This window comes from Excalfactoria chinensis, chromosome 1, assembly GCF_039878825.1.
Source record: "Excalfactoria chinensis isolate bCotChi1 chromosome 1, bCotChi1.hap2, whole genome shotgun sequence".
Classification (NCBI taxonomy): domain Eukaryota; kingdom Metazoa; phylum Chordata; class Aves; order Galliformes; family Phasianidae; genus Excalfactoria; species Excalfactoria chinensis.
In genome coordinates, this window is record NC_092825.1 from 75,463,585 (window position 1) to 75,491,246 (window position 27,662).

The 27,662-nt window shown below is 37.4% G+C and overlaps 1 protein-coding gene across 10 annotated transcripts in view; it reads right to left on the minus strand.

Moving 5' to 3' along the window:
- STXBP5L (syntaxin binding protein 5L) overlaps positions 1-27,662 on the minus strand; it is a 170,718-nt gene that overhangs the window by 74,516 nt on the left and 68,540 nt on the right. For 8 of the 10 annotated variants that reach the window (XM_072357264.1, XM_072357295.1, XM_072357278.1 and 5 more), the window contains exons 5-7: positions 18,361-18,495; positions 9,702-9,765; positions 3,116-3,199 (exon numbers count right to left, since the gene is read on the minus strand). In XM_072357264.1, coding sequence (XP_072213365.1) covers positions 3,116-3,199; positions 9,702-9,765; positions 18,361-18,495 — 283 coding nt within the window. The remainder of the gene's footprint in view (positions 1-3,115; positions 3,200-9,701; positions 9,766-18,360; positions 18,496-27,662) is intronic. The other 2 variants (XM_072357315.1, XM_072357305.1) reach the window with 1 other exon arrangement.

The window sequence follows — 27,662 nt, forward strand, 5'->3', positions numbered from 1 at the left end:
TCTGCAAGACTCATGTGATATGAAGCATCATAATGGTGCTAACGATACCATGCAGCTTCAAAAGGATAGGCAAGATTTCACAGTGGTGATGTGCTAGGAGACACTAAGAGCCATTATCTCTTTGTAATCTTTTTGTTAGCCAACTGTTCAAGTGTGTAAAGAAAGTGATCTTGTCAAATCTGACTGTCCACTATTTCTAAGACCCCAACTTAAAAACAGCAGAAGAAGAGACTTTTAAAGAATGCTTCCCACAGATAATGACATGGAAGCACTTCTTGTGGCTATACGAAACAAAGCATCTTCAAAGTCACAAAATATGAAATTATTCCTCTCTCTAAGAACTGAATGACAGCAGATATAGTGCTCAACTTGAACTTAACAAGAAAAAAAGGAGTATTAAGATTTGTGGATGCATAATCAGTTACCAGCCTACTTTCAACTTTAGTATTAAAAATATTTGCTGCTAAGTTCTTGTCCCTGTGCTACAAAGCAAGCGATTCAACAGATCTGAATAACAGAAAGTCTGCTTCTCAGCAAGTTTGTGTAGACAGAAATCTAACACAGTGGAGGATCGTGAGAAAGGATGAGTATCAGGATGGAGTCTTGAGGGTATGTACTTCTATTTTGGGTGATGTGTGGCCATGTTCCAAAGAGTCATGTACGGCTGTCACATCACAAAATGAGGTACATCTCAATAAGCTCAGCTACATGAAATGGCAGGTTATGACCAGGGGACTCTGTACAGAGCAGAATATCAGCTTCAGTGCATAGGAAATAACGATGGCAACACTGGAATATTGCAAATTGTATGGCAGGTGGGTCCACTGAATTCTCACACAGGAACAAAAAGAACGCTGTACTCAAGTTTATCAGAATCTACTGACTGGACCAATGTGATGTTGCAGGTGACAGCCTCCTGGAATGCATCTTTACTGGCTGTCATGGTTTGAGCAAGTTCATTGATAGCGTGTTCAGGGAACCATGGACCCATGCCCTGGGAAAGGGTGGAGCGGGGGGGAGGGGAAAGGAAAAAAGGTAGAGAAATGGGCCTAGACAAGAAAAACAGCAACAAAGTGCTAGGGGAAAAAAAAAACAAAAAACAACTGATTTGTGAGGTAAAAGAATATAAGACAGTATGATTGGAATTGAAGATAATAAATCAAACAAAATGAGAATGAGAGTTTCCAAAGGTGAAGTCCTTACTCTAATGCTGTAGGTGAGATGGGCAGGAGAAGTCTTGTGAGTTTCAGTCAGCAGAAAATAGAAATGGAACAATGAAGTCCTCTGGGAGTCACAGTTCATTCTTCTCTTCTGAGACCAGGAAACCAGGAATATCAGCAACCCATGGAACTGCAGCATTAACTCTCTAACTTCCAGCACAATATGTGATGTTATTTTACGGAATACCTATAACAAGCCACAAAACCATGACACTGGTGACAAGGCATAGCGTCACCATTATGAGTTGGAGACAAAATGGCACTCCATGGAGTGAGGACATGAGGATTCCTTGCAGAAGAAGAAGTTCAAGACACAGCCCTCAAAAGGTAAAGAGATATGCACTGTCTTTTGGGATAGGAAAGGGGTGACCCTTCTGGATTTCCTGGAACACATCCAAACCCATCAGTTCTGACCTCCTACATTGTGACACTGATTATGGTGAAGGCTCAGACTCCCAGAGTCAGTCCAGAGAAGAACAACCCTTTTCTCTTGCAACACAATAATACCAGGTCCCATGCCAGTTTGAAGACTAGAGCACACTGCCAATTTTAGCTGGACTGCACTACAGCACCAACTGTGTAGACCAGATTTGGTGTCTTCTGACTTCCATCTGCTTTGGCTGATGAAAGATGGATTGCATAGGATGTATTTTCCTAGCAAAGACACCATCATAGCAGCAGTGAAACAGTGGGATGCCTCCACTGGTGCAAATTATTATGAGCATGACATACCAGCTTTTGTTCCTGTCTGATGAAAATGCATAGCTGATAGTGGTGACTACACTGAAAAAGAGTGTACTGCAGCTGAGAATTGCTCTATCAACTAGTGTTATTGTGCTCTTTGTATCTGTTGTAGTTTCCATAGAAATAAACATAAACATGGACAATGGAAAGCCATCAAAAGTTGCACAGAGTGAAACAATGACATAGCAAGTAACCACTGAGGAGGGAAGTGCATGACTTAGAAGAAGAGATAAATGATAAATGTGGAATGATTAAACTGTAAGAAATTTTCAGCACTCAACAACTCTGACTTAGTAAGCTATTAAAAAGAAAGGAAGCAGGATTATAAAGGCCCTGTTTTATGTTCTGTCTTCCTGAGTACAAGAGAGGATAGTGTATGAACACATACCCTGCCTTACAAGAAGACCTGTGAAAAGAAAAGGTTGTCCAGTCTCAAGGAATAGAATGCTGCATTTTCCCAAGTGTATGCACAGGCAGACTGTCAGTTATACCTTGATATATATATCTTGAGGCTTAAATGTTGGCCTGGTTAAACTCGTAATTACCCTGTCAGTAGAACATTTGCTGTGTGCAGGATCAGTATTTTAATGCTGAAGCTCAGTTTTAATGTAGTTTTCATGAATGTGTACACACCTTCCATCTAATAAGGCAGTAAAAGAAACAATCAAAATAGACATATCTATCTTTTAAAATACTTCTTGCTGTTACAAGAACTGTACCCACCTTTGATATAACCTGCTTTCCAACAGCAAGAGTCGATATTCTGATTAAAGTGAGGGTACAATTCTGAAAACTTTTTATGTAGATTTCAACTACTGGATAATATAGATAGCCCTACAAAGTAATTTGACCTACATTCTAGTGGATGTTCTGGTAATATTCAGTACAAATAATAACATTTCTTATGCATCTGTTGATGAATCTAACAGATGAACTGTTAGAATTATGGGGAAATGACTCTGTGTTGTAATACACTCAAAAGAGGCTAATGTACTGTAGACAGAGAACTCAAGTTTTGATCTGTAAGTTGCCCAAAAGCAGAGCACAAGTATTTCAAGAACACACAGTGTTTTAAGACAAAATTCCATCTGTTTGGTAAGAAATATAACTGCTGAATAACAGTATTTATGAATTAATACTGAGTTGCTTACCTCATCATAATAAGCTCTCAAATCAGCTCTTTTAGATCTTAAGTCCCAGAATACTACAGTCCCATTTTCATAGCCTATCAATAGCTGGAGGAGGGAAACAGACAATTACACTTTCATATTCAGAACACACATACAATTATTATAGAACTTCACAGTTTTAAGGCATATTTAAAAAAAATAAGCAATATAAAAAATGCCAAACAGATGCACAAGGCTGTGGATTATAATGTACATAATACCCTACATTCAAATTACCTTTATACTGTAATTTACTTCTAATGACAGACAATTCTAGTCCCGATGCAGAAATAAAAATGTGCTTTATCATTTTTAATGCAAGGACTGTCTACGGTTTTTTGTCTGTTGAGAAAACACAAATACAACATGTTCCTCTCAGCGGCTATTTTCCTTCCCTGGTTGGAGGGACAACTATTTGACACCTACGTGTTTTCATACATTACATCAAACCAAAGAATAACCAGAGTAAATTCTCTCTCAGCTACATACACTCCTTTAATTTCTGCTTTCTGTTCCTTCTGAACATTTTAAAGAAATCCTGTTGCAAAAAATAAATTGCTTACTTCTCTGGAAATTGAAAGCAAGTTAACCTGTATGCCATTTTTTTTTTTTACTTCCAGAATTTGTACATCATACAGTCATGCATACCTGAGAAATACCAATAAAGTTAATCAAAATATGATAGAGAAGAAAAGCAATGCTTAGGAAACACAGTAAGAATGAACACAATGCTTTCTCCTTGTCTCTACTGAAACTAACTAAATTTTACATCAGCTGCTGTACTGAGTACCTTTCATTTGAATATAGTTCATTCTAAATCTTATGGAATGTGTGAAGCCCATAGAGCTTGTCTTCCTATAGATCAGTCTGAAGAATAAGCATACTGGAAGACTCAAACGTTTTCATTATGGACTATTTATGTGCATGGGACAGCGATACCTGCAATTGTTCTTTGTCCAGAAATGCATGGATCACAGAAGGCAAGTAAGAATTTACATTTATTATATCAAGAATTTGAGGGAAAGAATGATAACGAGACTCTCTCTTAATCTGTGAAACATTACCAAAATCTTTGCTGTTACTCACTATAGCCTGTGTAAGCCATAAAAGTTAAACTGCTGGCCTGCAAAACGAAACCCTTTTTTCCTAAGTATCATTACTACATCAATACTGCAGTATACAGAGTCTCCAACATACTCTATGTTCTACCGTAAATAATTCTCTGTATTGTCAGAATATTTTTTACATGGAGATACACTATGTGTTCTGGGAATGACTTACAGTTAAATGCATATAATACCTGAATAGGAAAAATAGCTGATTATTTAGTAATTTTGTTCCCTAACAAAACACAAACTGCCTTGGAGAAATTTCAGAATATTTATTTTTGCCCTGGACAGGTCCATCTGGGATTCTGTAGCAGAGTAAATGTGAAAAGAAATCACTGTTCAGAAATCATACAACAAATTGGATAGTACTGGTGTCAGGTTGCCATATGGTAATCTGACACAGAGGACTGCCAACGGGAAAATGAGCAAAGTGCCTTGCTGCAACTTCTTTCACTGCCAGTGCAGTGATTCTAAACAGAGACAATTGTATGTTCAGGACTTAGTGATTCACATGACAGCCTAACTGTGCACAGGCCTGTACTGTGATAGGCTGTGCTGCACATATTCCTTGATTACAAGATAAACTTAGTTGGGTAACAGTAAAAGAGAAGCCTGTAGGCAGCTCCCTCTTGGTAGGAGTAAACACAGTACCCATGTGCTCTTGTCTTAATTTAAAGCAGTATCTCATATGAACAGCCTTTTGCTTGACAGTAGAAAAGAATACACTCTATTTGTGTAAGAAAGTCTTCTAAGAGATCTAAAGAGATGAAAATGCTGATGAACCTCTTCGTAAATGATGTCAACACAGTGTGCTCTGCCCTTATTGGAGGTCCATCCAATGCTGCACAATTTAGGGTTCCCAGCATTTTAGGTACATAAGATTATCTTTTTTAATTTTTTTATTTTTATTTTTTATTTGTATTCTTTGTATATATCATACAGATTCCAAGTGCTTTTCTCACTGTCTTCACTAGTGCATTACAGCTGGGTACCAAACCAATTGAGTTTGGTTTGTATCTACCAGTATTCTTTCTCAGTTTTGTACAATTATAAATAGAAAAGAAATGGAAAAGTATTTAGTATGTGACCTTGTTTCATAATAAGCATTCCTCTCTGGTGAAGCAGGCTTGCTTTTTGATTTTTATCGCTCTCTTTTGCAAAGACATTGTGCTCCAGGTGATTACTAAAAGGTAAAATATCACCTATCAGATGCAGCCTTCCATCTGACCTATCACTAAAACGTTGATGTACAACAGCACTATAGAAATGCAAGATAGAAAGTACTGAGATTTCTCAGAAGTTGAAAGAGGCACAGAACTGCTGCATAGCTGCAATCTCAATCTACTATTCTCAGAGGGTAGCTCTGCTGCTTGACTAATAATAGTGTGGTGTGACAATCAAGTCAGAAATCCAGCAGGGTGAATATGATTAGTCTCATTCCCAGTGTATTTACGATACTCTGAACTGCAATCTGCCTGAAGTACAGAAAACCCAAACCTTCTCTCACTCCTCTTGCTTATTGCATGCACTTGAGAGATCTGTAAGATGAGCTCTATGCAAGTCAATGCTGTAAAAAAATCCATAATCCGTAAATACAGCCGCAGGAGAAAACATAAATAAACAGAAAAACATAAACGTATTGATACATATAAAAGGAGTCTAAGAAGAAACCAAAAATGTATCTTTTCATCTTGTGTTTCTGACCCCTTGTTTAGTTTCTCATACTTAATAATCATACAGTAGGCTGCACAGAACTTCGATGATGGAGGAGTCCTGGCACAATCTTCCATATTCTGACCACACAAATCCTTATCCCTGAAATGGTTTTGATGTCAGTATTTAAGGGAGCTTTCTCCTTTGCAATCAACAACTTCCATTCTGGTACCTGCCAGGCAGCCCCCTCTTGGCCCTGGTACCACAAGACTTCTTTGGGGAGGAAAAAATAAAAAAAGAAGCCTGCCAAACACACTCTATATTTAGGTGTTATTAGATGTCAGAGCACAGACTCAGAGATAGGAAGTTTAGTCCACAGGCTGATGGTTGATAACATTAAACCTTTTCCTATTAAGCTTTCTCCAGTTGCTGGGAAACTGCAGATGATTGCAGTTGATGTCTTCTGTGTCAGCAAGAAAAATACTGTTTGCTACGGATCTGCCTCTTACAAATATCTCTGTACTTCAGTCTGTTCCTAATGTACACTAACTCACTGATAGGGCAGGCAATTACATATCATGAACTTAATAACTAGGTCCCCAAATTGTTCTTAAATGGCAGGCTAAAAGCCCAGATTCTCTTTGTTGTCTGTCTTCCAACCACCACTTGCTAGATTCGCAACAGAGACCATCCCCAGAACCTGCCCTAATAGTTTGTTTGGAAGGTAGAAGTCTTCTGGAATTAATTACATTCATTCTTTTGTCACAGAAATACTGGTCAGTATTCAGTAAGCTTCAGTAAGATTTGTCCATGTTTCAGGTCTCTCAATAATCATTACATCAGCCCCATAGAGGAGTGCTTCCTGTCTACTTGAGGGAAACATGTCCAGAACAGTAATCAACTTTATGATACCACAGAGAGGTATACAGTACTGGATCCTGGCAGAGTGCAATATCCTACTATTTGTAAAGTGTAAGACTATCTGTATTTCCTGCACAGATTATGACTGAATTGTTACCCAAAATATTCTTTTGCTTCTTGTATTGAAAGAGACTATTAACTGTTTTTCTTTTCATAACAATTGTTATTTTCAAATCCAGGATCACAGTCAAATCTATCCCACAATTAATTTTCTTGCCTAACTTAGGTGTGCACCATATAGAAAACACTGGCCCTTTTCTGAATCTCTTTTAGCCTGATTACATCGCTTTTGAGACAGAAAAGCAAGAGCTATATTCAGTACTCAGCAGGCAAGTCAACCATACATTTATGCAATAGGCCTGTTTTGTTCTCTATTCTGCTCTAAATAGTGCCTGTTATTTTCCTCTTTGATCACTACTGAGCATTGAGCTAGATATTTTCATTGAGAAATCAATCTCTATTCTAAAATCTTGATAATAAGCGACAGTGATCACCTGAGACCCACTGTCTAATATGAAGTTAGAAATATTCTTATCCTCCACACATATAATTTCACATCATTTACACTAAATACTTACAAAAGACAAGTACAGTGACAATAATGTAAAGATGATAACAGTACAAGAGAGGTGGTAATAAATATCCAAAAGGTTATTTACAAGAAAAACTCACCCATACGGAAGCTTTCAGTCTGCTGGGAAAATGCTGAGGTAATCTCCACCAAGGAGCAACCTCCAAGAGATGCTGCCTTAGTGGTGGTCAGCCCTTAAATGAGGTCTAGAGGAGGTGGAGTCAAGCTCCACCCCTTCCAGGAGCATAGCTAAATTACTCTCACCTGTGCTCCCACATCTGACCCAACACTTGCCCCAGGTGATTAATCAGAGGTTCAGGCTGTGATTACCAGTTTCCCATACAGACATTATTTAAGCTGCCATTTTACTGCTGAGTTTCTCATTCTCCTAAAGTCTAGCGCACCTGATTACATCACAACTTTACCCTCTTCTAGGTTGTTTATAACTGTGCTAAACAAAAAAACCCCAAACATTGATTTGTTTTTTTCCTTCCATTTTTCCTACTCCAAAGAAAGGTTGTTGTTTTTTTTCCTTTCATTCTTGCAACTGAAATTTGATGTAAAGTTGAATTACTATTACTTTTTTCTTTTCCTTTTCCTCTTTACTATTGTATCTTTTCACTGAGATGATGTCTTTTTATTCAGGATTCAACCTCCTCTTTTGTCTCTGCGAACCTTTTACTGATATCTTCTATTAAATATCAAACTGCTGATGTGGGTTCTGCAAATCTGCAAGTATTTTGTTAGGATCAATTTGATCTTTATACCATCCTCAATTTATCAGTGATATAAGCAGCAGCACAGGGATGGTCTCAGTACATCTTTCATTCTCTCCCCATACAGTTCCAACGTTTGTTTTCAATAGAGATCCACCTGATTTTGCTTTTACCAGAGCCTTGTTAATATGCCAATACTTCATCAGAGCCCAGACATTTCAAATGCATTCTCTGATCAATAAGCAACTGTATTTCCAAGTAAACTCTTTTCCAGCTTACTTTACTGAGATCTTTTCATCTCCCTTCCAGCTGAAGTAAAAATATTTTAGGTTTTTGTTGTAATATTGTGCATGACTTCCTTCAAGAGATATAATACTCACAGAGAATTCTTTTTCTTTTAGCATTTTTCTCACTATACATTGTGCTTCAGGTGGGTCACTAACCACTTCTTTGGAATGCAACAAAGACGACTTATACTTGATCAATAAAACTTGATTTTTATCAGGTGTGTCAGCATCAATAGTTAAGTAGCATTCCTTGATGACTTCTGCTTTGAGGCTAAGACGATATGCTCCATAGCATTTAATTACTGTTTATTGGCTCTACTCTAAATTGCTTCATCTATTGTGATTCTTTCAGAAAAGCTTAAGAGATCCAGACTGCTAGAGGGCTAGCCAGCAAGTGCGTTGTCTGCATACAGTTCACCCTGCAATATGGATAACTCCAAGGACTGACAATGCAAATGAAATTCAGATGTAGTTTCCAATGTCATCCTGGGTAGCCATATTAATTTCAGCATAATGTACCCTGTATCAGTAACACAAACTCCGAATGCTTCTAGTTTCCAGTAATCATCAGCAGTTACGTGAGACACACTGTCAAATGGATACACCGTTTGTAAATTTGAGTCCTTTATAAATGTTCACCGAAATGCAATTCTCAAAAGTGATTAAAAAAGACCAAATAGCTAAGTGCCCTTCCACATGGGCAAAATGCTAAGTAAATGCAGTAGCATCATATAAATAAAAACATTTCTGGCAAGCGAATTTCATTTTCAAAAAGCCACCATAGAAACAAAGCCAACTCAGATTTTGCCTTCTCGTGATATGAATCACACTTCGATTACATGTTTTGCTTTCACCTATTGACAGCTCTTTGCTATTCTCAACTCCACTAAAGAACAGCAGCAAGTTCCAAATGTAGGTTGCTGTCATTATTATTCTTGTGTAAAAAACAATTTCTAGTCTTATGAAAGCTTACTATAACGTCCTCATTATAGCATGTTTCCTGCAAATTCCGAAGTCCTGACAGTCTCTAGTCAACTCTTAATTAAGCAAAAATCACAGTTATTTAATCAGGAACAATTTTGACAATTTTGACTGTATGTAGGTTTCAAGAGATGTCGTCTGTGTATTATAATTTTTTACTCATAAAGTTATTCAAATATATATTTTTTTCTTAAAAACTGTAAAGCAGTAAAAGTGACCCTACACATTTATATAATAAATGAAAGCAGATGATAAAATCAGAGAAAGAGTTATTAAGGTCAAGGCAGGCTATCAAAAGTTGCAGCATGTTACATCATTAGTTGTACTCACTTTCCCTTCATCTCTTGGGCTATCACTTAAATGTACAACTGGCCCAGGGTGAGTCTTAGTGGATCTGCAAGACAAAAATCAATTCAAATCTGTGAAACTTTTCTTTGTACAAAGAGCTAGAGGCTTGCCTTAATTGCTAGGTGTGTTAACATGCATCTCCCACAACTTAAAAGTCATTATAAAAAGTCCAATGGGGAAGATAGTTATCTGAAAATAATCCATATACTTTCACGTTCAGCTCCTCTTCCTTCTTGCTCTGGTTACAGGTAGAGCCCCTCAGTGATGAATACTTTCATTTTTATTTATTTATTTTTTAAAAACAACTTACTTTTCACCCCATTATAGATTTCCCCCCCTATTTTCTAAAGCTTTTTTGCCTTTGCTTTTGTTCACTTCCTCCCTTTCTGTCCCCCCTGCTCTCTTGACTGATTTCAAGGTTAATCTGCCAAGGATATGCAGTCTTCACTGGATTCATTTCAGTAACTAATATCAAGCCTCACTAAGTTCTGATGTCATTAATGACAGAGATTCAGTAATCTCAAACACACTGCTACATCAGGTAGCTTCTCAGAATTAGAGTGACTCTGGAAACTAACATCTTGCTTTTGTTCAGTAAAGCCTTACATCTTCAGCCCAAGTTACATCCACAGTGCATACTCAGTATAGCTCCTCAGCCATAAAACTCATCCTATGAGTCTTTCTGTAAGATTACTTTCTTCTCTTGCTGTTCCCTCTTTTTGTAACACTTACCATCAGTTTATTATGCAACTTAGTACAAAGTCTGCTGCTCAAGTCATTGCCATCCAGCACCTGACAGCAAATGCAAGTAGGAAACTGAAGGAACAGATGAAGACTTTTGAACTGCCATTTTTTCTGACCCTGGCAGTCTTACAGGGAAAGCACACAAGCATTAAGTTCACAAAGCTTGAGGCTATTTGGCATGCAGAACAGGACTCTTCCTTCACTTATGTTCTTAAGGTCAGAGCATCCCATGCAGTTCAGCTCAGAATCTAGACTTGCTCTCCCTGCTTACATGAATGGTCTGGATTTGTCAAAGGCCACAAGGAAAAGAAATATTGCAGAGATTGGCAAGGCCCATAAAGTTTATCTGGAAGCCACATGTAAAATGACTTAGCCAATACATTGAAAATTCAGCATGAAAATTAAAGAAAAATCAAAACAAGCTTTTCCAGACAAACTACTCATTCACATGGTGAACCTTCTTCATGAGGTGATCCCATGCCATCATCTCCAGCTCTTGCAGATCATGTTTCCTCAGTCACCTGTAGCATGTTACTTTTCTGCATGAGGTCTAGGTTAGTAAGGCTCCCAAAAAGAGCAATTTGCAACACAACCCAGCACAGAAGCAAGATCAGCAGAAAGCAGGGAAAAGCCCATTTACAGTATATACGTTCTAAACAGGAGATCTGGCTATTCTTATCCAAATCAGCTCCCCAAAAGGGACAACCTCAAGCTGAATTTGTGCATCTGAGTAAGCTATACTGGAAAGAGTGAGGCAGCACAAGGAATTTTCCATTTTAGACAGATAAGAACCAATCCAACGCACTGTGAATCCACTTTTCTCTCCCTTTTTGCATTACTATGGGCACTGTTCCTCACTGTTAAAAACAGTCCAGTTAGTCAGACAGCAAACACTGTTGATAAGTGCTACAAAAGAGTGAGCAGAGCCATCAGTCAAGACAAAATCAGCTGGCAACAGATAAAATGATGCAGGCAGGAATGGTTATTCCAACCCACTGAACTGACCAGTATGCAGACTGGGTAGCTTGTCAATACAAGAGTTGGTATTTGACCAGGAATGTTAGCAAAGCTGAGGGAAATGGAGGGAGCAAGGGAAAGTATGTGCTGTCCTTCTGAGACATAAGGTGATCCCATCTAAGAACAAATTCATTTAGTCTTGAGTCGAGGTAAAGTGTTACATGAGCAGTATCCACTCTGCATTTCATCTAACTTTAGGCTAGTTATACTTCTATTGTCACACAAGATAGTACCTCCTTTGAAAATGATACAAAGCTGTCTTTCTCTACCAGTATTATTTTTATCTTATTCTTCCAAGGAAGTACTCTTAAATTTCCATACTAAGACTTCAGCTAAAACGAGTAATGTCACTCATACAACACATTTTCCTACCTCATTTCTCTGTCTTGAATCCATTATACCACAGCATTTGGAGGATCTGAAATGTTTGCATCAGAAAGAGTATAATAAAATTTCAACCTGCTTTTAATGAGATTTGGCACTTTCTGTTCTTTTAAGATTAAAATGAGTTTTACTATTAGGTTCCTAGCTATTTGGTCATTTTTGCTGAGTGAGAGCTTCACACGCAATCTCTGTTAAGGTACTGCCCATCACAGCAGCCTGTACACCCAATTTAGGAAATTTAATTTTTCTCCATTCTTGTTCCTCTATTTTGAATCTAAATATTACCTTAATATTTATAATACTTTACTCTTCAGTATTGTAACAAAGTAGTTGTTTTGTATTATAACTAACTAGTCAAGTTTCTTCCAGTTTTATTATTTTAGTCTGTTACTAACCAAAAAGCTCAATGAAGCATTCTTCTGCTTTCACACCTACACCAGCAGTTTTAGATTCAGTTCTTGTTAGCTCGTTTATGTCAAATACTGGGTGTAGGATGCAGGGTGCTGGTAGCGTGGAGCCTGCAGGGCTGGCCTCTGTGAGGAAAGGCCGGGGGTTAGCTTGTGCTGGACACAGACAGCTCCAGAAAACCCAATGCAGGACACAGCTCAGGCCAGTAGCAAATTTTGAGGTACCTTGGGAAAATGTATTTAAGAATGGGTGACATGCAGCACAGGCAGTAAGGAGTAAGGACAACAGTTGTGAGAAATAGCCCTGCAACATCAATGAAGGAATGCGGGAGGTGCTGGAGGGAATGGAGCATAAGTTCCCCTGTAGGCCATGGAAAAGACCATAGTGAATTAGGCTGTTCATTTGAAGCTGGATGAGGGCCATATCTCCAGACAGTAGCCTCTGGAGGACCCAGAGTAGCACCCAGTGAAGCAGTTGGATATTTTATGAATGAGCTACAGCCTATGGGGAGACCATTCTGTCTCCTGAAAGACTAGATCATGGGAAAATCCCACAATGATGCAGGAAAAAAGCATGAGGAAAGAGAGACAGAGAGGAACTGTTATGGACTGATTGAACCCCCCCATTCCACATCCCATTGTACTGCTTTAAATTTTATCTCAATTTTCACCATCCAATTCTATGTTTAAATCGAAATAAACCAAATTCTATTTTCCCCAAACTGAGTCTGTTTTGCCTATTGACAGTAACTGGTAGTTAAATTCCCTGTTTTATCTTCACCCCCAAACTTTTCCATCTTATTTGCTTCCCCTATCCTGCTTAGGAAGGGGAATGAGGCAGTGGTTGCATCAGGGTCTTGCAGCCAGCAAAGGTCCACCCGCCACAAACACCTTAATTGCTCAACAGCTGTCAGTTTTTACTTGACACAGGTAGAAGAAAACAGTGCTTACTAACTTTGGCAGTCACAGTACTAACTCTGTCAGGAAATGAGTAGAATCTATTTTGAACAATTGGGTAGCCTAAAACTCACTTTGGATTTGCTATCACAGATAACATTACACAGGAAATTTCTCAAGTGATGACAGCTGATGTTATTGAAGCATTCTAAGATTGCCGAGCCTACTCCCTGGCAGTCTTTCTGCACTATCCTTCCAGTGCTCCAAGAAATACTGTTTTTTATCCACATCACACAAAGTATTTGCACCAAAACTGATTCCTCTTTGGTCTAAACAACAAAGAATATTCACAAGGTGCAGCACAAAGCATTTAGTTTGGCTTGGCAAGAGACATGCAGTCCATGTTGGAGAACATGCCTCAGGGATGGTATGCTGATACAAAATTCCACTTTAGATGGAGCAGGAGAGAAAAATGAATGAGTCTTAACTTGCTCCATTCTGCACGGTCTTTCCCTTATTCCTCTGAACCTACCATCTTGCTGGATACAAGAGAGAGACATAATAAATCTTCACTGGCAGTACAACCTTCCTGCTTCTCTGAAAGTGATATTTGCTCTCCCCTAGTGCAGGACTGTGGCTAAGAACTCAAAGCTAGCTGTCCATGCAGCACATTAAGATGAAGAAGAAATAGGCTAAAAGTAGATCAGTGTCTTACTTGATATACATCTTCCTGTATCTTCAAGGAAAGCACAAACAAACAAATAACAGTAATGTTTTTTGGAGCACTAGAGCAGTGTTGCATGTAAAGGCACTGCCAGTCACTAGGCTCTAGAAACAGTTTCTCCTGAGGGTTGACATAATGACTGTACTCCAAATAGGATTATCTAAAGCAATTATTTAGCTAATTTAGTTATTTTACAGAACTCATGAAACACTACCAGAGCTACAGCTACCGTAACTACTACTTTCATATAGCAAATTATATTGCATGTGAAAACGTGTATACACGAAAACATTTTGCCTCATGTAGCTATAGAATACATACAATGTTTTGTTTCCGCTCGCTGCTGTTAAAGCAGGTTTGTCAAGAAGACTGGAAATTTGGATGTTGTCATTAAGAAATGTCATATTGAGAATAAAAACACTGTTGAATTCAATTAAAAACAAAAGCAGAGATCCAACAGATGGAAAGTATGAATAGGTTCTGGGAAACCAACCATATATGAAGTCATTGTGAATGGAACACGCTGTTGATGCCAGATACTTCCTTATAGGCATTCCTTCAAGCTGGCTTTAAAGTACCATGAAGAAAGCAACTAGATCTAAGCCCTAGAGAAAGGCAAAAATAAGGAAGAAGCAGTAGAAGAAAATAAAGTGTAAGTGAAATATTTGAGCACAGAATTCCTCAAATACTGGGCAGAGTGCAGATTAGAGTGACTGAGAAAACAAGGCTATATAAAGTTCTATGAAAAGCCAAGTCTCCCAGTAGGGCCTCACAATGGCAAAGAAGAGGACAATCATTTCCCTCACTCTGCTGGACACTCCTCTTTTGTCGCAGCCCAGGATACAGTCAGACTTTTGAGATGCAAGCACACACTGCTGGCTCATGTCAAGCTTTTAACCCATCACAACCTCCAAAGTCCTTCTCCCCAAGACTGCTCTCAATGAGATGTGAGAGGTGCAGGAAGCCTGAGAGCCAGTGAAGAATGAGTCAACTCGTTGAGTGCCTCTGAGTTCTACATATCTGTTGAAACCAGTTCTCCCTTCCCATTTATCAGTGGGTACACTCTGGCCTGTCTCTTCTGATCAATATACCTGTAGAATCCTTTGTTATTTTTCACATCCCTCACCGGTTTAGTTCCATCTGCACCTTGGCTTTCCTGATCCCATTTCTGCATGTCCAGATATCATCCCTGTATTCTTCCCAGGCCACCCATTCACTACATATACTTCTTATCCCTCAGTTTGACCAGCAAACCCTTGCACAACCATTCTGTAACACTCTTCATTCAATATTCTGAAATACTAACAGAACTGGAATTTTATCCGGTTCTTTTAGTTCTTCTGTTTTGTTTTGTGTTCTGTTGTTTTTGGGGTGGTTTATTTTCAACTCACATAATTATTTGTAATCTGGTTTTATATTGACTAAGATGCAATAATATATAGTTCAACATACCAAAGTTTAAGCATTTCAGATTATCATTATTATTATTATTATTATTATTATAATTAATCAGTTCAATCTCTTATAGTTTATCACTGCAGAAGCTTGAAACTCTAGTGATAACAGGTAAATTCATGATCTGAAAATTCCAAGAGATTTCATCAGAGGCAGTTATGAGACAGTGAAAAAAACAGGAAGAGATATTGAAAGGAAGGTAAGTAAGAGTTATAGGAAGAGGAAAAAATCTCTTCTTCAGGCTTGTTTGTGAGATCAGACACAGATCTGACACACTCAAAATTCTATTTATTAAGCCTCAATTGAAAGAGAGGACTCAAATATAGCATCACAGCAATCAATTTACTGGGCCAATAATTTTGGCACAAATGTACCTGCGCAGAAAGTAAACTCTGTTTCCATGCTTTGTGGACAATACTAACTTCTTCAAACTAACCACACACTCTGAAATGACATAATCTATCTCTGAATGAAAAACAATGTTATGAGCACTGTTATCTTGTACAAGATAACATGAAGCTGTTCCTGATATTACACATATATTATGTTTTCCTATTTACTCTCATCATTGAAAGTACCTAGCATCAACAGACCTTATGAGTCAAGAAAGCTCTGAACAATGCAGTTTATAGTTGATCTTACTGCAAATAGAAGTTTGGTCCAGAAATCTCCAGAGAGGCCTTCAACCTGAATTATTACATGCTTATGTAAAAGTAAAGTGCATAAATTATACTAAATTTAGAAGTTTTAAACCAGAACAAAAATATTAGAATATATCCATGGCCCAAGACAAAATTCCCTTTCAACAGTACAGCTGAATGCAATCATAAAGGAAAGTCCACACTTGTCAAATACAATTAATAGCATTTCCTTTAAAAAGTAATCTAAGTTACATCTTTTCCTACAAGAAAACTGAAAGAACTAAAAATAACCCATTATTGAGATATAGTAATAACCATATCTGATATTCCAGACAGAGGACAAATAAGTTTACCAGGAAAAGTTACATAGCTTCAATATTAGCAATGCTCTAGCATCTGTTAAGGGGGGCTGCTGTGGCAAACACCAACATTATGCCCACCAATTTCTTATTCTGGTGCAGAGAAATTAATCCAGGGACACACAGCATCCCCCTATCTACCTGCGTGGTTACAGGCAATAACTTCTTTCAACACCAAGAAGTACATGATGAGATCAAATAGAGAGGATACAGTCATAGACTAGTGTACTTCTTATAGGGATCAAGGTATACTAGAAAGTCTGATAGAACTAAAAGCAATGAATGAATACCTGTGCTCAACTGTCACCAAACCAGTAAGGGACAAGCCAGCGTTTAGAAGAAACAATCACTGTAATCACACAGAATCTCCAAACAGCTGAAGTCACGAGGCATATTATGTTAGGTCATTTTTATCCTCAACAGTTTTTTGGAAGAAAAACTTTTAAAAACTTAAATACACTGTTACACAGGCAATGCAAAGAAGATAAGAGAGGCTGCTTGTTTGCTGAAAGGTTCTAGAGAGGTAGCCTCTGCAGCTAGCCTTTCTTGACAATTCAGTACTGAAATTTATTGGTATGCAGCCCTTATTTCTCTCGCATTTTTCACCGAAGAAAGGTATTACTCTAATCTGGTCTCACAGGAAAGGTCTATTGTGGCCATTAGTAAATAATTATATAAATCAAATTATTCAAAATAATTTTTTGAACTAATTAGAATGTGAAGTTCAGTGGAAAGCTTCCAGATTTGTTCCCATACAGAATAAAACCATCCCAATGTCTAGATGAAAGAAAATCCCAAACACACACAAAATGGAAATTCATTCAGTTTTTCTTTCTGGAATTTCACAGAAGAAACAACTGAGGAATACTTTTTTCATTTCTGCCAAGGTTTTTACTTGCAAGAGACACAGATTTATCCCAGTCAATTTTCTACATGTCTCCCTCCCTAGCCTCTGAGCTAGCCTCTCAGAGAACTGTCATTTAACAGACATTAACATTAGTTCATTACCTCTCCTACCAGTTTATCAGCAACTTTGCATTAAGACCATCAGGTTCTGAGATGAGCAAGATTTAACTTTGAAATTAGCCCTGTTCTAAGCGGAGGTTTGGTCCAGAGAACTCCAGCTCTTTCTCATCTAAATAATTCTGTTGTTCAATTGAGAAAAGTTCTTCATAAAGTCTTAGGGACAATAATATTCCATTATTCTCCTTGGATGATGTTTGGAAACACAGTGATGGCGGACAAAATAGTTATATAAATATCAGTATACATAGGTCACTCTGAAAGTAATGTCTCCTATTTGTTTTCATGCAAATGATAATAACTATAAAGAGCACAAGAATACTACATAAATTCTCACCTACCAAACTCTTAACTCTCAACACAGACACCACTATTAGCTGTGCATTTTCACCATCAATGAACAAGTGCCTGCATGCTGTGCTCATAAAAATCTGCACCAGCAGAAGTGATGCACTATGGTTGTCACCACTGCTGAAATGCACCACCTACTGCCTCCCTGTGCTCACATTCATTGTTTGGTCTCCATAACCAGTTAGCAAGTGTTGATGAATGTCAGGGGGTGCCATTCTACTGCATGGAGGAATTCAGTGACACAGCTTTGTTTCATCTGCGCTCCCAGACATCATTTTGTCAGGCTGACCCTCTGATTCCATCTTTCCCATGGCAACAACATGTAATGGAATACTGGCAAGAAGGTTAAATCTCTACTGCCATACCATCACCTTCTGCCTCTGACTTTACAGGCCAACATAACAAAAGATAGGAAGCATTACTTTTGTCACAGCCTTTGTACATTGATACATAAATATGAAGATACCAAAATCTGAATTCATGATGGTAATGATTATCCGTGTTTCACTATACTTGAAAGTTAAATAGGATCTCAAATTGCATTTTCCTTTCCAAAAAGAAAAAAAAAAAAAAAAAGGAAAGAAAAAGTCATCTGAAGACAGCAATGAAAGTCACAAATACAAAAAAATCTGCACTTACAGTTCTATTGCTTTGTTCCACATGATAACATATCCAGAAAGAATGAAGGACTCGATATTTACAATGTGTGTATTTCCCCGCTCTGTTCCAACATAAAGCCATTTACTCTGGAAAGGTAGATGGCAGTAAGTAATTCTGTAAAGGAAAAACAAAACAACAACAAAAAAAAATACTGACTGAACACCACGTCAACAACTTTTTAAACACTTTTACAGAGAAAATAATTCTTCTTTCCATTTTAAAACTTCAAGAAAGCATAGCAGGCACAATATTCTGAAGAATGTGCAGTTTTGGAGATCATCTGCAGAAAAATCATGAGAGATAACCTGAAACAAAATAGGGCCATGCTATCCAGTTTTATTAAGAACGGGTTAAAAACATTGTATCACTTGACCATCATTCATACAAGAAAATGTTCACAGGCCGTTTGGGAGAATAGGGCACTAGATAATAGCATTACCAAGTGCAATTAAACTATATCATAGATACACCGAATTCTACATTTGTATCATTCTTACAGGGTGACAAGCCAGTAACATATTAGCTTGGAAAACATCATGACAGTTTCACATGACAACATATAGAGAGAAATTTTCACAGTTACATTGGATCGGTAGATTCAGGCTCCTTTCATTACTCCAGTTATTATACAGATATACCATATATGCAAGCAACAAAAAATAAATGCAACTAGGAGATATAAAACCATCTGCTGCTAAAACACTATCTACATAGGCTGAAACTTCATCTGATATGGATGATACAGCAGCAGTAATTTTGAGAAAAAGCAATTATTTTGCCTGCTATACCACACGTTACTATATTTAGCATTTGATTCCACAATCAGGTTATTTCCAGCTTTTATAAACAAGCTTGATGTAATCACTATGCAATAATTTTCATTCTTAACATCTCCCTCCCCCATAAACAAACAGCATTCAAGACAATAAATATTTCAGTTTCTTATGCTTATGCTACAACAATCTGAATTCATTGCAAAGGAATGAGATGGAAATCCTGTTTGCTTGATTCAAGTGAGACTCAAGTATGATATAAACTTTGTTCTCTCCATCTGCACGAGGCTGTATATTCTCATTACTCACCTAATTTTGGCAATAATTCCATTGCCTTTAGTTGGAAATAAACCAAGTTTTTCAAGAGAATTGATTTGGGAGTGAGAATTGCAGTTTAGTGTGCATAGATGAAAATACCTTAAGGGATAAACTTTCTACTTACACTGTGAGTACAATCAAATCAACAAATATCTAACAGAAAAAAATGCAGGAGATTTATGCCACCAACATATTCCTTGCTGGAATCTGTAAGCTTCATTATTCTGTTCATAACAGATTCAAAGAGCAATCTGCTCTTTTCACTTCCTAGTTTTACAAATGTGAAGCTTGTTTTTATGCCTTCCTTGATCCTTCAAACATCTCAATTTCTGTTGCCTTTTCTTCAGTGGCATCATTTGCTACACTTTAGTTAGATTCATACAGAGTTTGAATTTTTATCTGTTGTGTTTCTATACTAGCTCTACTTCTCTTTCATGCACTCCAAAGCAGCATATGTGTGCTCTGCTAGGCTACAGCCCATGCAAAAACATCCTTAGTTCCTGGCTGAGAAACCTTCTTACTCCATATTAATGTTAATTCAGCACTTGCTTGTAGTAAACTTAGAAGAAGATAAAGCGTTTGTGACTTTGAAAGGGTTGAAAATGTGGTTCCCTTGAGACTGAGAAAAAACTCATGAGTTACTAAGTGACTTCTAGCTGATTTGAATACTTCCAGTCCACATTCTTGCAGTTGAGTTGTCAGTCTAAGCAAGTTCAAGTCTAGGATCACAATGAACTTCAGTACTGAGATAAATCAATTCACAAGCAAGAAGTGGTGTACTGCAGAAAACTTGATCTCTAAAGCACAAAACTGAATTCAATAATACAGCAATGAAATATAGTCTCAAAATCACCACAGACAATGCTAGACTGCTTTGGTTTTCCTTTTAAAATTTGCTTCTATGTTATAATTTCCAGTATGTCCTGCTACAAATCATCAAATCAAATGGTTGTTTAATGTCTCAGTTATTGTATTACCTCTATGTTGCTATCTTGGGTTTAAAATTTGAACCACATAATGTTTTGGCAGTGAGATCTTGCTGTAAAAGCAACATCAGACTAAAGTAATCATACTATCATAGAATGGTTTGGGTTGGAAGGGCCCTTTAAGATCAGCTAGTTCCAACCCCCTGCTATAGGCACAAACTCTTTCCTCTAGACCAGGTTGCTCAGAGTCCCATGCAGCCTAGCCTTGAGTGCTTCCAGGGAAGGGGCATCCACAGACTTGCTGGCAACCTGTTCCAGTGTCTCACCACTCTCACAGTAAAGAATTCCTTTCTAATACCTAGTCTAAACATACACTCCGCCAGTTTAGAGCCATTTCCCCTCATTCTGTCACTATCTGTCCTTATAAAAAGTTCCTCCCCACCTTTCCTGTAGGCCCCCATCAGGTACTGGAAGGCTGCTGATAAGGTCCTCATGGAACAGGACAGTACTCAAAACAGAAGCATAGTTATATTCACTGAATGTAACAAATATATTTTTAAAATTAAATGCATATTAGAGCACAGAGTTATAGAACTATTAGGCATTTTAATACAGTACAATGTCAGGTTTCACCAAACTAAGCCATATGATATTCATATCTTCAGAAAACTATGCGCTGTATAGTTTTCTTTTACATCATGTAGTAATGTAGTTTCCCTTTGCATTATGTAAACTGAATGTATACTACTTTATGTACTATTGACTTTTCACTTTTACAGAGAATATTAACTTCTCTTTAAGGCTTGAAAGCTTTGAACTGAGATTCAGGTTTTTAATGATCATCTTTCATTTCAGTAAGTACACAACAATTTCTTTGACAAAAAACAACTATGTCTCATACTGTTGTTTATATTCTGGATGAAAGGTATCCCTATATTAGACATATGTGCCAGAAGCAAATTACAATGTCTTTTGACACCTCTACAAAAGATCGACTTACCAGAAAAAAAGAAGGGCTATTTTTCTTCTCTTAAGAAGACAGGTTTGGAGTGATTTATGTGAGTGTGAAGTGCTTCTGCAAAAACTTCATCAGATTGTCAAACTGATTGAGGTAATATGGAATCCAATTAAATGGAGACCTGAGAATCTGCTCAACATTGACCACTTACAGAAAGCCAGCCTGAAATGTGGATATTGTACATTCTTAGCATCAAGCCAGCATCAAAGAACAGTATGAATCTCATTGATTGTGATAAGAAATAGTGAGAAACATGAGCTGATATCTTGAATGGTGTTCCTGTGCTGCTAAATACGCTAAGGTGTATCAGTCTTTCAACACAACCAAATCCCAAAGTAGGACATAAAATATAATAAATAAAAAAACAAACATGGGAAAAACTAATAATATCAGTCACAATGTATTTAAGTCTTGAGATTGCTTCTAAACTTATATAAGCAACATACTTCTATTTCTGTCACTGTTGTATTATTTTTTTCTGTTTTTAATATGAACAATTTTCCTGGAATACTTTTCATGGGGGATGGGTTCAGAAGGAGAGAGAAAAAAATTATTTATGTAGAAATGAGAATTAGCTTTTCCAATTTAATTATCTAATTGCTCATCACTTCACATCAAAATTGCAAGCGAATTTATACTATGCTTTTTCCACTTGTATTGATAATCTTATGTGTGGAAAAACAAAGAACATGTGCAGCCCTTATACCTAACACTGAATGGCTGAAGAAGGCTTCAGTTTCTGTAAGTTCCTACTAAAAACAAAAAGTTGCTTGAATACTCTGACAGAATTCTATACAAACAAACTACTCTCTCTGGGCTCTCTGAATAGATGATATCCAAAGGAGGGCTATGAGATGGAGAGGGATCTGGAGTGGAAGACACATGAGGAGTGGTTGAGGTCCCTTGGTTTGTTCAGCCCAGAGAGGTGGAGACTGAGAGGAGACCTCATTGTGGCCTACAGCTCCTCATGAGGGCAGTGGCAGTGTGGATCTTCTCTCTCTAGTGACGGCAGTAGAATCTGAGGGAACGGCACAAAGCTGTAACAGGGAAGGTTTAGTTTGGATATCAGGAAAAGGTTCACTGAGAAGGTACTCAGGTCCTGGAACAGCATCCTCAGGGAAGTGGGCACAGACCCAATCTGCCAGACTTCAAGAAGCATTTGAACAACGCTCTTGTGTGGTTGGCTTTTTGTGTGGCTCTGTGTAGAACCAGGAGCTGGACTTGATGATCTTATGGGTCTCTTCCAACTTGGGATCTATGAAATTTTACATACAGGGGGCTCAAACCGAACAGGAAAAGGAGAAGAGGAAAACAAAACTTACAGGAGCATTAACCTGAGGAACATGAGTAACTGATGGATGCAAGCCCTGCTGTGCTTCTGGTCAGCCACCTTCTCTCAAGAACTACTAAGTCACTGTCTTATGTCCAGTGTTGTCCCAGCAATGAAAACTTCAGCTGCTGAGGAAACCAATCTCCTTCCTACAAAAGTTAAGAATGCCTCAGGAGACTACCTTTCAGTTAGAGTGATTACAGTTCTTTTCCTGGCTCCATGGTCATTATTTGCACAACACTGATAATTCAATCTGTAGACTGTAATTTAAGAAACAAATGTTTGGGGCTCCTGCTGAATACAGAACATGGGTTTTCTTCAAAACAATTACTGCATGAATTAGAACAACTTGCTAAAGGATATCTATCTTGACCTAAAGACTTCAGTGGTGAAAGACTCCTTTTTGAATGCTAAGGTCCAGTAAATCAGAATTTCATATCTAAAATGTAATTTACATATAACAAAGGGATTCTATTTGCACACAAATACACACATTGTTTCTATAAATTCTACTTAGAAAAAAAGTTGAGAAAACGTTGTGACAACATATATATAGCTTAATTTTATGAAAATGATGCTGATATATAGTAAACACTTTGATAAATGCTTTGATAAAGCATTCTGAAGTTATTTAGACTGATCAACAGGCTGGTGGTCCACTGCTGCTTTCAAAGTGTTTAAGATCCATTCATTTTTCATTATGTCCCTTACTGAAATATTGTATTTACACAAAAATGAGACATACAAGAAGCAGCTAATAGGAAGTAATTTAAATTATTATCTCACTTTCATGCAAAAAAACAAAAACAAAAACAAAACACTTGATTAAAAAAGAGTTAATAAACACACAATTTGCAGAAAATTCTGAGAAAAAAATGCATAAATGTAGGTACAGTGTGCATCCTCTGCACTTCCAGCATACTTGGATTAGCAAATTAACTCTTGTTTATTTAGGTAATTATTACTTGTATATTGCCTCATGTGTTCAGATTAACAGAAACAATCAAATACGTACTGCAAAACTAATTAAAAACACATCACAAATTATACTTTTTGTGAGCTTTCTGAGATGTTGACAATTAGAAAAATTGCCAGCATTGCATGAGTATTCTGGATATGTCTTTGACAGTGAGTTAACTTATTGAGCTATTTTATGAAATAATACAAGCTTAATAATTATGTAAGAAAACTTTTATGTCTTCTTAATAACAAAAAACTTGTGTCTTCACTAACACAGACATGTAGATAGGTTCAAATATTATCATTGGTGATCTCTTGCAAGGCAGCACAAGCTCATGTAGTGCATGATACACACAGGTTTTGATTTAACTGTGTGTGGCAGCTGCAAGAGGCAGCGTTAGCACCACACTGCATCTTCCCCTCTACAGCATTCCATTGTTTGCACTCAAGCTATGCACAAGCAATTCATGAAAAATATTACTAAAAATCATATATTAATGTTAAAAGTTTACAGTCTTGTATCTGGCCTTGTTACTATCTCTCCAAGGCTGCATGCAACTCATGGTCTGCAGGCTGGACAAACTTGGCTTGCATAGTTAGGGGGAGCAAGATCATCGACAATAAAAGAGACACATTCAGCACAGCTAGATTTGTACTAATACACAATAGCAATGCAGTAGATTGGAGCCAATGAAAACGATAAGGAAATCACTCCTAGTTTCAACACTGGAACTTGCTTTCTTAGCAAGAAAAAAGATGCCTGAAAAAATCAGCATATTTTTCATTGGTATCTAATTTGTTTCTAATGTCAGTTCCTGGTTCTGAGAACACAAAAGCAGGAACAAAAAGCTTCACAGAATCAGTGAAATGAACAAATTAATGAAACAGTGTTGGTAAACAGACTAAACTGTGGCTTTCATCTTTGGGAGAAAGAGAATTGTACATGATTTCTCTCATCTACTAACCTGTGAAATCACTGTTTCTTATTTGTAGTACATCCCTTTCTTGCCATTAATTTCTTTCAAGGTTAAATAAAGATGGAGCTGCCATGTAGCAGATGTACAGCATTGTAGCAATGATGGACAATGCAGAACACAGGAACAGCCACTGTATTTCTTAGCAATAAAAAAAAACAACCAAGATGACGATGCTGTTCCCGAAAGAGAAACTTCTTGATTCATTTCTTTGACTGTGCTTGTAATGGCTGCGTTAAAAAAGAAACAAATCAAAAAAGAACCCCTAAGGGCAGAGTTTCTTCCAGCCTTTCACTCAACACAGGAACTACAGATAAAAAAAATGCAGCTTTTGCACCAAAATCCCATAGTTTCAATGATGAAATTTTTGGCTAAGCTTGAAGATAAGGTTGAACGTCATCCTTTGTATGCAGAAATCTGTGTTTATATCACCCATTCTTACTATAAGGAGTTTAAAACCAATTTTATTTCAATACCTATTAAGCTACTTTAATTAACTTTCTGGTTTAGGATAACACCAAACTACTGACACTGACTTCAAAGCAAAAAAATACCCCAAACATTTCTATGTACATGTGCTCATGTATGTGCACACACTTTACTGGGTATGCGGTTGTTTTTTTTCCTTATCAGCTTCCATCAATTAAAATCATGTAGACTTATTGGAGACCAGCTGTTCCCATTTGTTATGCTTCAGTAGACAGGGACACTGTGATTAACGGTTCTTGTTTTTCTGCAATCTGTAGTCTCTCTTCTCTTCCTGCTCATGTACTGTTTAATGAGATAATCTGAACACTGACATTACTACCTCTATTTCTGACTTACTGGAATAATGCCCAGAGTTTACTGTGACAGAAGGAAAAGTATCCTAAATCACTGCACTGGATTTTGGTTAAAGCTGCCATGTGCCTGAGCAGGAAAGGGGTGCTGTGGTTTCCAAGAAGCAGATGTCTTATTAGAACAGAAAGTAGCATATTCTCCCATGCTTAAATACATGACTGGAAAGCCACTCTAACAGAGGTCAAATGATAGATCAGAACAGGTTAGTGAATTTGAAACTCAAATTTGAAACCTTCTAGAAACATGCTTGAATAAGTAGAGAATTCCTGTAACTATAGTGGTAGGAAGCTGTACTGTTAATAAAGACTCTCTCACAGTGATAAGCTTTTTACGCAGCCTGAGTTTGTTTGAATTTTAAAAGATTACCTTTTTTTTTTTTTTTTTTTGCTCTTGTGTAATACTAACATGTATGATATGAAATAGATGATCCACATGTGGAGATCATGTTAGAGTGCATTTTTTTTTGTACTACAACAGTGGATTTCTCATTTGTTGTGACTAAAGCCTCAAAAGACAGTTGTTCAATGTGTGGCCGTGTTTATGTATTTTAATTTCGGCTATGCTAATCTGGCATTAGAGCAATCCGGCAACCCAGCTGCTATATGAAAACAGCATGATACATTATCCAGCATTTTCTGAAAAAGAAAAGTGGAGATCTATTGACAAACAATTTACTTCTTTTCAATGGCATTAGGAACGACTAGCATTTTGCATAGTGTATGATATAAAGTTTTGCAGCACGTAGCAAAATTATGTCTACTACTAAGAACTAAGGGACTTTTTTTCCCAAAGAAACCTACAGTAAAATTATTTAGGCAAACAATCAGAGGTGGCCAGGTTATAGAAAAAAATAAGTTTTTCAGAACTTACTTTTTTGTACTTTTTGAAGGAAAAAAACACACCACACAAAGGTGTTATGAAATAATGGCATTTCAAAGGGATACCTTTTTTATAATAGAAATAATGGACAGAAGTACAATCAAAGTGACACGCATCAAGAAGTAAGTAACTTGATTAACTCTCATAAGTAAGATTCGTTTATAGCCCCCAAATTTAGCTTATTAACATCTTCCAAATGTTTTTTGGTTTGTTTTTGGTTTAAGAACTTGTTTGGAAACTCGGTATGTTTTCCACAGTACAGTAAAAGTCTCAAACCCAATCTGAAGACTCATTCGCCAAAATTTTTTCTTTTAAAAGCTTTATATAAAAGTAATAAAAGTCAAATGCACAGCTCAGAAGTGGATTGGAATAAATGGAGAATATCTTGTACAGGACTACAGGTTGGCTGTGAGCCTACAGGGTGCCCTTGTGGCCAAGAAGGCCAATGGTATTCTGGGGTGCATTAAAAAGAGGGTGGCCAGCAGGTTGAGGGAGGTGATCCTTCCCTTCTACTCTGTCCTCGTGAGGCCACATTCAGAATACGTGTCTAGTTCTGGTCTTTCCAGTTCAAAACCAAACCAAACCAAACCAATGTAAGGATTTCCTAGAATGAGTCCAGCAGAGGAGCACAATGATGGAATATCTCCCAAGGAAAGGCTGAGTAACCTGGCCTGCTCAGGCTTGGGAAAAGACTAAGAGGGGATCTGATAAAAGGTTATAAATATCTATATAATTATGATATAAAGTGAGGTAGGAGACAAATGAATGAGGCTAGGCTGTTCTCCATGTCGCACAGTAATAGGACAAGAAGTAATGGCCTAACACCTGAACAAAGAAAGTTCCATATACTAACATGTGGAAGAACTACTTCACGGTAAGGGTGATGAAACACTGGAACATCTTGCCCAGAGAGGTTGTAGAGACTCCTGCTATGGAGATGAATATTCAAGACCCATCTGGACGTATACTTGTGTGACCTACAGTAGGCTACCCTTCTTAGGCAGGGGGTTGGACTCAATGATCTTTTGAGGTCCCTTCCAACTCCTGCATTTCTGTGATTCTATGGTATTTAATATCCATTAAAAGGAAAAACTTGGGTATCAAATTATTTTTCATTCTGCTTTTGAGGAATACCATAACCTCATAAATCTGCCCAATCAAAACTGATGACTATTGGTATAAGCAACCTAACCTATGTTTTATATTTTAGCCCTTTGCTGATTTTTCAGCGTAAGAGAAGAAGAAATAATCTTTCAAGTTTAG